The sequence below is a fragment of the Sinohyriopsis cumingii genome, chromosome 19, assembly GCF_028554795.1.
Source record: "Sinohyriopsis cumingii isolate HCF-2022 chromosome 19, ASM2855479v2, whole genome shotgun sequence".
Classification (NCBI taxonomy): Eukaryota; Metazoa; Mollusca; class Bivalvia; order Unionida; family Unionidae; genus Sinohyriopsis; species Sinohyriopsis cumingii.
Window position 1 is genome coordinate 44280592 of NC_142979.1, and position 15562 is coordinate 44296153.

At 34.7% G+C, this 15562-nt stretch overlaps 1 protein-coding gene across 2 annotated transcripts in view; it reads left to right on the top strand.

Moving 5' to 3' along the window:
• Window positions 1-8899, top strand: part of LOC149775603 (sulfotransferase 1B1-like) — a 28933-nt gene extending 20034 nt beyond the window's left edge. The window contains exons 4-6 of one of the 2 annotated variants that reach the window (XM_089943702.1): window positions 662-842; window positions 1879-1941; window positions 6047-8899. In XM_089943702.1, coding sequence (XP_089799828.1) covers window positions 662-842; window positions 1879-1883 — 186 coding nt within the window. In that variant the 3' untranslated portion in view covers window positions 1884-1941; window positions 6047-8899. The remainder of the gene's footprint in view (window positions 1-661; window positions 843-1878; window positions 1942-6046) is intronic. The other variant, XM_089943701.1, reaches the window with a different exon arrangement.
• Window positions 8900-15562: the final 6663 nt, after the last annotated feature.

The following is a 15562-nucleotide window of genomic DNA, read 5'->3' on the forward strand; positions in this document are numbered from 1 at the left end:
CATTTCGATTAGTAGAATGTCAGTCGCAGAGAGAGGCTCTTGTAAATAAAGTTGAATTTACATATTCGCTGTAAAGTACTGGTGATTTATTTTGACTTTGTTCTTTCTAATCTATATCATGGAACAAAAGCAAAAACAAAACAACAAACGAAGAAACACATTTTTTTCTTCATCTTCCTTTTGTATTTTCCCCTGAAGTGTTTCTATTAAATATTATCAGGAACACTCTTAATTTAGTACAGGTATTTACAGATGCAAAAGTTTACATAGAGAATCATATACATTTCATAATTTGTTAATAAAGTTATCAAAGAACTAATTAATTATATGCAGCAAGATTGATTCCAGTGGCTGTCAATATATTATTGTATTCTTCAAAAGTTTTGTTATTGTGCTCTTCTGAAGGATATTCGTACAATTCCAAACACGAGTTAAACATTCTGTTTATGACAGATCATCAACACATTGGCAATACTAAATAAATGTGATGTTTTGCTAAGTGGTACGCTAGAAAGTGTCAAACGACCTTTATGACATGACGTTAGGATCCAAACACAAATAAAGCTGAGCTTTTTGTGAATATTATGTAAATTAATACAGAATACTTCTTGATTTCATCTTTAGTGATCCTTCTCTTAATAATGCAAACTTTCTTCCACAGAACTGCATTGATGAAGTCCGAAAGCTTGCCTTGTTCCTTGGAGTGACTTGTACCGATGACCTAATAAGAGATATATCAGACAAGTGTAACTTCGAGCAGATGAAGGCTGAAAAAGAGAAATTCATCCCGGAGGAAGTGAGAAAGACTGCATTCAGAAATAACTTTTCAGTATTCAGGAAAGGTAAGACGTTGTTTTGCAAGAGACTGTCATGTAATTATGTACACTGCGGTACATTAGAGGAAAGGTAAGACGTTGATTTGCAAGAGATTGTCATGTAATTATGTACACTGCGGTACATTAGAGGAAAGGTAAGACGTTGATTTGCAAGAGATTGTCATGTAATTATGTATGCTGCAGTGCGTTAGAGCTAGATGAAATGAGCCATTACTCGCAATGCAATTTTAAAATCCGCTTGTTGCACGTTATATCTCTCTTACTTGTTTGATTATATTGATACCATTCTGCATAAATTTCTTTCTTATAATCTTGTATCCAAAAGTGCGATCTTGGATTCAAGGCTAAGCGTTTTCCTCACTGTCAGTTCTAATCCTACTGTAACGTCGCCATATGCCATGTCTCATTTAATTTTGAAAAAGTCGTTATTGTGTTGCGTGATAACCTTGTATATAGTTTAGATGAGGTTACGTAATATGTTTTCATCTGATAATATTGGCTGTGATGTTCCTAATTTGCGTATCATAGTTACACATTTAGCATGTGCAAAATAGTAGGATATTTCCATAAACACTGGACTACATATCTGCAGCATGATGCCCCAGTGTTAGATATCACTATAAACTGTCACACTGCAGACATCATAGCGATGTGACTGAAAAATTGTTAAAGCTACATTACAAATCCAAATCACACACACACACACACATAAAAAATAACTTGTCATAAGGTCATTGTAGCATATGCCTTTTAAGACAATGTTTCTATGCAAGACATTCTTTGTCTTGCCTCATCTTATGTACGGCTTATTTTTTATATAATGATTTTCATAAGTGTAAGTTCTTATTTTAGTAACAGTCTGTAGTTTTATAACCTCTGTATATTGTATATTACTGTTGTTTCTCAACATGCTTTTTTGTTTCTGTTAATATTGCTGCACAACTTCATTTATAGTTGCAGTTACTTGCAGCATAGATTTGGTTCCTGCTTTAAACAAATTTCAAGTCTAACCTTATATATGTATATTTTTATATGTATACAGTGTGACCCCGCTATAACGTCGTAGTTGGGCGCCATTCAACCTGACCGTGTTATGTGCAACCAGGTTAGTTAGGTGAAGAAAATGATGCACGTATCCAAAAACAATTGCGGGGGGGGGGGGGGTAGGTAATAAATGGAGGGTGGGGCGCAAAATACGTGCTTCATTGGCACAGTTACCATCTTAAATAGATGTATATTAAATGAGAATACACCTGTAGTGAAAACTGAGAAGGCATACATAATATTTTACTTTACCAAGCATTGGTACATATACTTGTATACTCTTTATATATACATGTCTAATATATAGCATGAATAGAGTATAAACACCGTGTACTCACCAGATAATCTCATCACATACATGGACTCCACAATACAAATATTTCTATTGAAAATATGCACACACAGATTTATAATATTCATATAGGTCTGAATTCATTGGGAAAAAATAGCACATTCACGTAACGAATGATGAAGTACATTTACTTTTCAGTACTTCCCAAGTCAGCAAAAGTTAGCTTGCGTTTTAATCCGCCGCTGGTAACGTTCAAAAGCATACACTTTTTTCCAGTGAAAAAGAAACTGTTATGGCACAGTGAACGTGTTCCAGTCACGTTGGAAAATAAACCAGTCCCTCAGATTCCATTGCTTTTAAATAAGTTTGGTACTGACTTCCTTTGAAGAAAGTTCTTTGTTTTTATTGAAGGTTGTAGTTGGCTTTCTTTGATGAAGGGTGAATGAGTTATTGAAGTCACCGCTAAAGGCCAGCTTTGGAGATCCAAACATATGTCCGTTTCTTATTGTCGCAGCAACATCAAATAATCGTATTACATGATTGAGACTGATTTTTTTTCATTTGCTTTGTACATTTTTGTAACAATTGGTGCCCCAGAGGTAATCTATTTTCTTTGAAATTTCAGGAAACTATTTAACTATTTTATCTGGGTACATTTTAAATAAAAAGGCAGTCGTTTGGATGATTTTAGACACTGTTCCTCCTTGCCTGTTATATAGACAAAGAAGTAAGATTCTTTTTTTTTTTACATTTGTGGTAGTGGAGTGATGTAGCCTTCCACGCATGCATCAGAAATTTTAAAAAATGGTAAACAGGCAATATTCACGCAGGTGTTCTGATCGGCTTACAGGGATTACTACAGAAAATTTGAATGTTCTGAAGGATTTAATTCTGAGTGAAAAGAAGATGAATTTTACTTACCATCCACATACAAATGTCAGTCTGTGTAATATATTAATTAATTTTGAGCAACCGAAAATCCGATGAAAGATAGATTATTGATAATGACTCGTCCAGTTGAACCCCGCCACCAGAAATGTCAACAAAACAAGTGGATATCTCACAACATATAGTACTCGTGCTAGATGTCAACGTAAGTGGATTATGATTTCTAACACATGCGACAGAAATCTAGCAGTTTTGCTTACCTTACTTTTCTTATCTCAGTCTAGTCATCTCAGACAAGTCGTCTCAGTCAAGGTGTCCACTCGCTCAGAACTACTTTAAAAAAAAAGAAACCCTTGTTGTCTTCCGTTGTGCCTGACATAGTTGTACTAAAATCAAACAACAACAACGATAGCAACAAATATATAACAAAAACATAGTAACTTAAGGTAAATCCATCTTTGAGAACACACCATGCAAAAATGCTAGTTCGTTCCACACAGCATGGTCATTTTTTTTTCCTTATGTACAGGCCTAGCTCAGTACATTTTCAGGTCAGCGTCATTAATGTAGCTAAAGCTACCTAACTAGTTTTAAATACTTTGTGTGAAACAAATTATTAACTTTTAGCTACATTTAATGATGCTGACCTGAAAAATGATTGCTACAGATAGGATAAAATTATCCATGCTGTGTGAAATGAACTATGACAAAAAACTGATCCATACACATAGAATATAGACCTATACACTTCATAGCCACCCAAATCTCTTAACAACTACGGAAAACTTAGTGACAGCCAGAAAAGTGTTATATAAAACATGCTTTATTCTAATTTTGTTAAGCATCTCCATTGTGCCCTGGCTGAATCAAAAATATACCTACAATATTTAATGATAAAAAAAGCATATACCAGCCAGAAGGAATCATTTATCCATCAACACATTAATCTATAAGCATATTTCACTGTAGCACTTGCCATATTTCCAGGACAGAATAATAAATGTTCAAAGAATCTGTGAACGTGAAAGTTTAGGACATGGTTTTTCGAGGGTCTATTATACACAGGGGTAATTTTTACAATCAATATTAAGGACAACACAAGTATGTCACAAGCAGTTTCACCTCCTTCAAAGAAAAGAATAGTTATATACGATAGTGACTCAGATCTCTAATTACCCATGAATAATCTAAAGCAAGTTGTTACTCTTCGTTACAGCTTGTACTAAGTATAACTACAGTAGAGCTGAGTAGCCAATATCGTTTTTTTATTTACAATATAACTTTTCAAAAATTGGAACTGATGAAAGTAAAAGTTTCTTGTAATAAATATTAATTATTTATTGTCAGTTTCATATAACACCCTTATATTAAATGTGATAATACCTTATTACTATGCGTCATTTTTTGTTGTTATTTTTCTTTGCTCATGCGTATAAACAGTGAACTTCGGACGCAGCGGTAACTCCATAGCCCTCATTAACATATTTATATTCATGCGCCCATGTAAACATTAGACGTGAACACTAGTGAAGAATTCTTTTTACTTTAAAGGAAAATATTGCGGGAGAAAAATAATCTATGTTGGGGTTTGGACTGAGACAAGGAAATCCAAGTCGTGGATTTATATTATATGTCTCCCCACTTGGGCAAGCCTCGTGGGGAGACAAATAATGTAAACTCTTGACTGGGATTTCCTTGTCTCAGTCCAAACCCCAACAAAGTTTCTATATAAAACAGTGCACTGTTTAGATGGTTTGTCAATCTGGACAAAGAATTTATTTATGTAACAATAGATAAATTTCAGTGCATTTAATATCAAGTTTTCAGCTTCCTTTCATGGGGCCTCTGAATTTCTTCACTCCAAGCCAATTATTGTATATACAAGTTTAAGCATCCAACAGTATTGCCAATAATAAATATACAAAAATCACGAAATAATTTATTTTGTTGCCAATAAGGGGGAAAAAAATCGCAATTTGAGACATTGACGAAGCCCTGCGCGATCCCTGAATAAACTTTTTACTTGTTATTTTTCTTACTTTTAAGAAGGAAAAACTTTTTTTGTGTATGAGAAAAATACATATAAAATGTCAGGAACCAGGCCATGATCGTCTTGTTTTATTCATACGTGATCTCTTTCCCAAAATGAAATTACACCTTTTACATTATTTTCATATTTTTAAGAAAGTTTTTTTGTTTCGTGTATGAGAAAAATACATACATATCAAATTTCGGGAGCCACACCACAACCATGTTATATCCGAATTTGTGTTATAACGGAGCATCCTATAATGGGGTCAAACTATATATATATATATATATATATATATATATATATATATATATATATATATATATATATATATATATATAATGTTATTATACAGGTTAGATAAGTTTAGATCATACCTTACGGAGATTCAAATCCAGGTCAGCGTGTAAAGGGCAACCATTACACTTCCTGCCAGCACCAGCCCATATTGCTACTCAGTCTGTGTAATATGCATCGTGCGTAGCAGACATGTGCATATCGACCTAGTAATTAATTCTCGTCTATTTACAGTCATTGCAGTTTCCTATGAAATATATCATGTAGATAGGATTAATTATGGATAATTACAAATGTACACCAAACAGAACGGAAAGTGCACCTTCCGTTCTGTATGGTGTATATTTGTAATGCTCTTTCTCTCTCTTTCTATATATATATATATATATATATATATATATATATATATATATATATATATATATATATATATATATATATATATATATCTACTGATGTATAAATAAATGATATTTCGCAGACACCCATTTATCTGCCCCTGTGTACACAGATTTAAAAGATTACTATACAACGATGGCTTTTCCAGCAGGATTGGTTGTATCAAAATTATGATATATATATATATATATATATATATATATATATATATATATATATATATATATATATATATATATATATATATATATATTTCAGGAGCGACTGGGGACTGGAAGAATACGTTTACAGTGGCCCAAAAGGAATATTTTGAATCCATGTTTTTGGAGAAGATGAAGAATTCCAAGTTAATGCGCAGATATGCATAGACCATCATTATTGCTTAATCATCGATTCTAACATAGTTGCAAAAACATATTCACTGACGTATTGGCTGTTCCAGGGTATACAATAAAATTACATCTAGAGTTAGAATCCATATCATAGACAGATAATGATTGAATAAAGGAGCTACTCTGAATTAAACTTTATTGTGCACGTATAGATTTAATAAATATTTCAATACTGTTTGGATACAATAATTTGCACAAGCTACTTGATATTGATATAGACTGTACATGTAGAATAATTTGAAACAAGTGTAATAAAATAAAATGAAGGAACATTTACCGACTTTGTATGCACTAATAACATTTTTATGCATTTAGCTGACTTAGAAAAATGGTACGGTTTTTAATTCAAATAACTGAGGAAAATGCAAGTAAGTATCAAATTGAAATCGTATATTGTTACAAATATTTATAAATATGTTAATTATTATTAGCTGTTTGGATAGATCTATACCCGGGGATTCGAAAATAAAGGCTTGATAGAGAAGTCCATTCATTCACATGTTTAGTCATTGCCTACCTATAGAAGCAGGTAGATAGCAGCAGGAGACGAGTTTTATTATCCTTTCAGGCGTAATTATTATGACACACATCATGCTGTATTATTATAATTGTTCTGATACAAATTTGATTTGTTAAATCGACAAATGTAAAGAATTTAAGTACTGTTTGCAATGAATCGTGTTATTCTGAAAATCTTTTCAAAGCCTGCGTTGTGTATATCTATATCTTTTTAAATTCCTGGTACATGATTTTATTTAATTTTGGTAAAAAATTTTCATCGTTGTAAACCTTATAGAATATCTTTTGTTATAAATTGTGTAGATAACCTGGCTCTGTTAAGATCACACTTAGATAGGATCTATAAATAGATGTTTATGGTTGTTTTGACAATAATGATAATCATAATAATAAGACTTAAAACGGTGCCTATGGCTGTAGGTTGACATTGGTTGTGTGATGCCAAATGAACAAGTTTAAATTATGCAAAATCGATAGTGTGTGCTGTCACGTGGGGTCTATTGCCAAGTTCAGTCACATTTTACAGTGCATATGAGGAGGAAATTAAGCAATCAGATTTATTAAAATTTTTGGAGTCATTCACATTTATTGTGTTCCTTTTGTAAGTCTGCAGATGTGTTTTATGCTGTGCTTGGATATTTTTAAGAGGAAAAACGTTTGTTTGGACTCATCATTGGAAATATAAGTGCTCTTTGTTTTTAATATAATATAATTCTGGAACTGTTACAAATTCGAAGGAATTCTGGTCAACGCCATCTTGACCACTTGACAAGTTCACGGGACCACTACGTTTCCTGTATTGAAATTTATTAGGATCTTTTCATTCATTTAGGACTTTCATAGACCTTTATATGGACTAATTTGGACTTATTTTTCTTAATACTGGAAGTTTCTCTCATCTTTTTCATTTATAACTTCGACAGTTAAATTGTTTAAGTTTTATAAAACTTGATTTTGCTTCTTTTGTGTCCTCTAAGTTTGTGACAATAGAGTATTAAAACCTGATATAAAGAATTTTGTGTCTTATAACAGTTTTAGCCATGTACTTTATCACAACAAGCAATACTGTAACAGTACTTTAAGGGTTAAAATGATCATACAGTTAGATCAATTAATCAGATTTATTTTTTAACAATTTGTCTGCACACCTGTATGAGCTATTGGTAATGTGAACATACTGAATAGAGGATGTTGGTGTCGGTATAGCCAAGCATCATGTACAGAACATAATAAGTAAAAATGCCACATTATTTACCGAAAATAGCATCAATGGAATAAAGATTAAGCAAGATTTTGCATGCACAAGGGACCTGAGGAAAGAGATTCAGTCTATTGTAATTGAGGTTGTCATCTTAGTCTTGTTTCTGATCAGTACAGTAACATCACTGGGTCATATAACTCGCATATAAAATTCATATCTTAGTAATTTTACAGATTAAAATCTAAAACGAAACGAAATGCAAATAGAAACCCTAATTAGAAATGGGGCCAACATTACGATGTCAAGATGGCATTAGTCAGGAATTTATTTTCTAAATGATAATTAATGTTTACATAGCTAATAGATTTGTCTACATTATACTTACATTGCTAATAGAGACTACTAAAAGATTCAAAAAGGTGAGCTATGCAATTGTTGATTACAATCTTCTCTGACACTGGTGTATCTAAATGAATAGAATTAAAAATAAAAACAATGTTTCATGTTTTTAAAGTTGGTATCTTTCAATAGAACATAAGAGAACAGTAGAAGATCCCTCAGTGCTGAACTGTTTGAGAATAAAAAAAGAAGAAAACTGCACAGTTTTTAAATTGCATGTATTTCAGTAAATATACACAATAGATACACAAACCCTATATGACAAATGATGGTGGATGTCTAAACTTTACAATTACATCAAGGCACATGTGCAAGTTTAACATATTTGCATGCAGAGGTGTAAATATAAGTAAAATACAAGTTATGATTATATTTCATCTGTATTTTTGTTTGTTTTTTAATGGAAAAGTTCAAATATATCTAAGAAATATTATCTTCTGTAGTAGTTCAACCATGTACATGTAATGTCTGTCACAATGTTATATCTAAATTGTGAATATCACAGGTAAACAAAAGGTAAAAGTTTTGTAAACATCCACTCCATGAAAGTCAGAGGTAAGATTAGACCCCCAGAGTCAGTAATAAATGTTTGTGAAAATATTTCACTTGTTATTTATTTTAATATCATCAAAACTAAGGTTCATAACTGGTGAATAAACCTCAGCAAATGCTTTACTTTTTCAATCATTGGGTAGATCTTGTGTAAAGGGTCACCTTGATTGTTCTCATCTGCAAGGTGTAAATTGCTTAGAATAGCTAGAAATCTTTTTCGATACTCATTTGTTGCTGAAGTATGGAGTTGATATCACATCATCAGTAGCCCAGCAGGAATTGAAATCATATTTATGTACCAAACCGATTGCTATAATCAATGTAAAAAAAATGTTTTAGCTGCTCGGGTGTGACAGGCTGCCATTTCTTCATGTAACTGTTCTCCTTCAAGTCTACCCCATGAACTCTGTGATCTGCATAACAATTTGTTTGCTCTACTATCAGATGCAAGTGATGTCTCTCTTGCAATCAGAAGAGAACATTACATGACACCATATACAGTATATATGTACGCCAGCATTCATGCGCAGTGAATCGATGCAATACATTTTGAACTGTGCGGAAAGTAAGAAGATGATGTATAGGGGTGCACCTGCAGTTTAGATGTGGAGCGATGCATGTCAGCTACTAAAACAGCCACAATCACACTTCCAGAAGAGAATGGTTTTAATTGGGATTTAGCCTTTTTGATTTTGTGGAGTCTCTCTTGCAATCAGAAGAGAGCAATGAATGACACCACATACAGTATATATGTGCGTCAGTGTTCGTGAGCAGTGAATCAATGCAACACATATTGATTTGTGCAGAAACTAAAACAACGATGTATTGGGGTGCGCCAACAGTTTAGACGTGGAGTGATGCATGTCAACTACTAAAACAATCACAATCACACTTCCAGAAGAGAATGATTTTAATTGGGATTAACCTATTTGATTTCCCTTTTGCAATAATTTGTACCGGCACCAATATCTTCACCACCTTCTCCATCCTTACCATGGGTAGAGGATCCTATACAGAGACAGAAGGAAGAACTAGAGACATTTTTACAACAGCAGAAAGAAGCAGAGGATGCCTTTGCTATTCAGAAGGAACAGGAAGATGTGAGAAGAAGAGAAGAGAAAATACCAAGGAGCAAGAGAGAAGAAGGATGGTGAAGTCAAACTTTGACTGTGCTACTAGCCTTTTTTCAGTGTTAATTATCAGAGATTTATGTATCAGACTTCTTTAACTCGACCCAAGGAAAAAAGATCTTCCAGTATCAAATATTCCAACCCAGCTATCACTACCTTTAAACTCACTACCATTGATAGACCATCATCAGCATGGGTATAAGGCAGTTAAAGCTCATCGTGTCCAGTCCATGAGTTTGTTAAAATAACAAACATCCAATGCTCTTTTCCAGGGTAATGCACCACTATAGAATAGAGATACTATTCAAAGATTGTTAAATCAAATAAAACAAATCTCTTTACCAATCATATTTTGATGTAGTATTTGATTTTCTACCATATGAGTACTGGGACCAGGATAATAATGATAAGCCAGGGACTCATCCTGACATCTGCAATAACTTTCGATTACTTAATTTCTAACTGCAAAAGGAAAAGAATAAAATATCTTAAATTACAAGTAAGGAAAAATAAATTAGAACTATTAATAGTTGAATTTCCATTTAGTAACTGAATACTAAATTACTTATAATGTCAATACCAAACAGAAGCAATACGATTAAGATGGTACCGGCAAGGACAAGCAATAGGAGTTTAAGCACTGGCACCAGTAAAAAGACAATTACTCCCCTAACCGCACCTAATCACATGGAAGTATTCTCATCATGTTCCAATGGTAAGGAAACCATGTTTGTCAAAATTCTACGGTTTAATGAGACATTTCCACACAAATCATCGAATCCAGAGAATCAAGCAAGTACAACCTAGTAACGAAACGAATCAATAACTGGACGACACAATCTTGATGATGCCACGAACTCCCAATATATAGGTGAGAGAAGAAGCTGCTACCTAAAACCCGATTAAAGGGATTGAACCCGTCGGAACGTGGAAGCTGATTGCGTCTGTACATGAGTTAACACACTCGTCAGACTAAAGAAAAAAAAACGTCTTTGGATAGATATTAAACTTACCCAAGAAGAGCACAACACAATCTCTCAAGGAAATACAGGAGAGGGTACCATCCATGCCCTAACTTAAACACATCTCCTCATAAGTCAACAGAGTCAGCACAACTCCTAGCCAATCTGCCACATAAGGAAACATAACCAAAAACCAACATCCCCCAACCAAACCTATGCATCAGTTTTGACAACAGTCGGGGAAACATTCCAGCCCCCAAAATCCCCATCATCTTGGGGAAAGAATGAATGGTCAACTTAATCAAAGAGCTCACTAAATATTATAGAAGGAAAGATAGATCAGACGTCAGAGACAACATTAAATGATCCACCTATCCAGTGGGAAAGCCTGCAGCGAGACGGGTGGGGTTTAGGGAGGAAATCATCCCATACGTTAAAGGATTGCCAAAACAAAATGTCAATGTTCGGGGATAACCAGGTCTCTTCAAAAGAGACTCATCAATTTCCCAAATTTTTGTTTTGTATGTTTGCATGCTTGTATGTTTTAGTATTTGCATATCTTTCACAAAATATCTTTACCTTGTGTGTATGCATGTGGGTGTGATTGTATTGGTTAGTATTGTAGTGTGTCTATAAATACTTACTACCCTTGCTTTTGAGATAGTATATGCTTTTTGTAAGTTTAGCGCATGCGTTTTTATCTTTTGTTTTGTCCCCAATGACATTCCCTCACCCAATGTACGTTTGTATGTAGTTAAGTTTAGAAAGAGTTTCTTTTTAGGTCCTCGCTTATATCTCTTTTGGATGGTTTGTATGTGATATGCGCATCGGGATATTCTTCTTCACCTCTGTGCTTTAGGCATATAAAGCGGAGAGTTCCTCAACTTTATTCATTCGGAAGCGAGCAGACATGCAATCAGCAAAGGAGCTAGCGATGGAGATGATACCCGCCCAGTTGTTGAGTGCCCTAAGAGGCCTTGGCATCTTAGTAGCCTCCATTTGGAGCTTAAGACCACACACAAGCAGGGCAACATTGCTCTTAATATGGGACGAACCAAAATAAGCAAGAAAATAGCCCTAGAGTCGTACAGGTGGCCAAATGCAACAACAGAGAGAGCAACCTATGCTGACCCAGTTAGTGAGCAGCCTTCCGACTACGACCCGTGAAAAACACAAAATCCAGCAGCCGACCAATCTATACACAGTAACTTCCCCAAATAAAGGAGTAGAAGTACATTTAGGGGACTGGCCAAAGGTCTTGACTGCCCTGGAAAAACCGGATCATGCTCCGGAAAAATAACAACTACATTGTCAGGAGACATTTGCGAGTGTGGTACCACAAACTTCTAGAAACAAAATACCACCAAAATGGCAGAACACTAACCGTGAGGTTCAAACGCATATTAGTATGGTAAACATCAGCGAACCCTCCCGTAGTCGAAGCAGACTTGGAAATTTCATCTTCTTCTAATGATGAAAGTCATGGAGACCAGGAGACTCACAAGAAAGAAGACGAAGAAAAGGAGGAGGAAATATAGCTTAAATGGTGGAAGAGGAAGCGGAATTTCACTCATGAGGCAAAGGCTGTTGTTGGTCATTATTGTTAGAAGTGCATGATGACGTTAAAAAGGCCGGTCATTACATCAGCGTTGTTAAGTATCTTGCCTAAAGAAACCTAGAAACCCTGAAGCAAAGGCTCCAGCAATGGCAACATGGAGTAAGGATCCTCTCCCAGTTCTACCATCAGGCTTGGCAACAACAACCTCTTTCCAGTCTTGTGGAAGCTGCCGACTACTTGTCTGAACTACATGGATACGATGCATTTTCTGTACAGACCAGCAAAGATGAGCGTGTACGCACGGAGCCGGGGTTTACGTTATCAGAGTTTTGATCAATTACGCTCGACGCCTTATTCTCCTGTGGTGTTCACCTTTAATACAAGTATGAGTGGTGTAGGGTTTATTCACTCTTATGATAGCCCCACATACAGGTCGTTTGCCCTTTTATTGTCCCACGACCTGTTGGCTGAATTAAATAGCACTCGTTGAGTGTATAAATGCGCAGCGGGATAAGGCACTCTATTTCCCCAGTGAATAAAAAGTAATTAACCCCTCTGTGGGGCATTAACTGGTTACGCATGCCTGAATGGCGCAAGCGAACTTAATTCAATTCAACAACAACAGCAACAATCGGACTCAAAACTCAGCCGTCTACAAAAACGTTTGGAGCTTCAGATGCACCTGGAATATACTTGTCGCTTTCTGGAAGAATTATATATGGAGGCATTATAGGAAGTGACACATCTAGAGGAAGAACAAAAAAAAGAGGATTATAAAAACAAAATGTCAATTCTACCCCATATGATGATGATGCAGACCTGCGAGATCAAACCTGTGTTCGTGACATCGACGCACAGACAACCATCAGAGCAGAGGGTTGTTGTCTCTAAGATTGAAAACTGGGACCTGGAGTTTGAGCTACAGCGCCAAGGGTGAGAACCTCAACGTCCATTCGCAAGGTTACCACATACGTCGGAAGTGTATAATCTTTAAAGTTGAAACACAGGGTTGGAGCTCTGAAGCCACGCAGCCCCCGTCTGTACTACCCAGTTTCATGTTTTCATTCACCTTCGCGTCTGGAAAGGCATATAAAGCGGAACCTTCGCCAATCCTGCCATTCACCGTCAATCTAAGAAGAGGAAAATATGATTGAAAAGTTGTAGGACGCAATATGCTTCCTGATGGACATGGATCAAGGAGAGTCTCGATGGTATATATATGCCAGAGTGAGAAAGGAAGCTGTTGCTGCCCATATGAACGAGGATAAGGAGAAGATAAATATATAAGAAAAAGAAAATGAGAAGAAAAGACTGAGTTTGAAAGACTGAATAAAATATTGGAAGAAGGCACAAAACAAATTTACGAGGATTGAAAGAAGAGAATGAATTTACAGTAATAAAAAAACCTGCGAAATTGGTGGAAGACCTGGAGGGCAGAAATAAAGTAGATGAAACCCAAAGGCCCTTTTCAGGGTGAATAATTTGCCTAGAAACAATATACTCTTCTAATATTGCCAGAAAATATTTGTTTTTGTCTTTGTGTTGTATGAGTATTTTCTCTGCTTATTTATGTTTCAACAAAAACCACTATTGCCCCTATACATATTTTGACCCTATAAATATCTGTGACACTATAAATACTTTTGATCCTATGAACCCTTTTGACCATCGAGTGATATTCCCATGCTAAACCTATGGACCGATTTAACATAGGATTTCACATATGACCCCCAAGTGCTACGTTCTTTCTACATTGTATATCCATCCCATTGACCTCCAATCGCCACATGCCACTACTACCGTGTAATTGTATATCCATACAGCTATATAAATCAAGGGAAAATAATAATATTTAACATATTTAAGTAGATATTGATGGTTTGATATATCCTTCCTCAAAATGACACGAATTCCAACTCATTGCATGTGCCAGAAAAAACTACACGTGCATGTATAGTTTAAATTAACAGAACATTAAAGAAAAATGCTTAAAACGTGTGTTCACATTTGAGATGTTTATGCTTGCTTCGGGACATAATGACGAGAATAAATGGGTTCTATTCAACAGACACATGTTTTACCAAACTACAAAGACAAAAACTGGGAAAAAAAACTGAAATGTAACTAAAAAAATATCGTTTCCTTGCACTGAGAAATTTACCTCCCAACGACGTTTACTAGACATTGTTGTTCTTTATCTATAACTAAGATAGGAATTTAAAGTAATAATACATAACGTACACTCACCAAACCAGTGAATTCAGTAATAGTAACCTATTTAATTCCTTGTCATCTATTCTGAAGTTGAACAAATATATAAAATGTTGTTTTTGATACATGAAGGAGAAAATTCAGAAATTGTATGGTGTTTTGACATGCTGCTTCGTAAATCTATATTGTTTATTTAGCTATCTAACATGAGCGACGATTGTTATGATCATTTTGGAAACTATATATTACATAACTAAGTTTTGTCCATGATTATAGATTATATTTTAAGATAATTATCACTCGTACGTAAGCATGTTTACTTGGATTTGAGTTCAGGTCATTGGATCTCTGTTCAGAAATTATTGATTTTCCTAATATTTAATAGGTTGCTTCACTAAATGTTAAGTGAACAAAACTGACTTTGTTTACAGTTTTGAGTAATTTGCCATTAAGGATTACATATCATTTTCAGGATATGGTTATTACGACATAGCATTTTCAGGATATGGTTATTACGCCATAGCATTTTCAGGATATGGTTATTACGACATAGCATTTTCAGGATATGGTTATTACGACATAGCATTTTCAGGATATGGTTATTACGACATAGCATTTTCAGGATATGGTTATTACGACATAGGTTAAGTTAGGAGGTATATAAAGTTGTTAATATCAGAAAGCAATTTTGTTTCTAAATGGATGCTTATATTCCTTTATCTATGATAATCATGTTGATAACGTTGATATATGCCAATCTGTCCTGAGAAAACGTACACAACGATTTACAGGAAGTCATTCAAACAATTTATGTATATATAAAGACTTATATCAAATATATCCAGTTTGT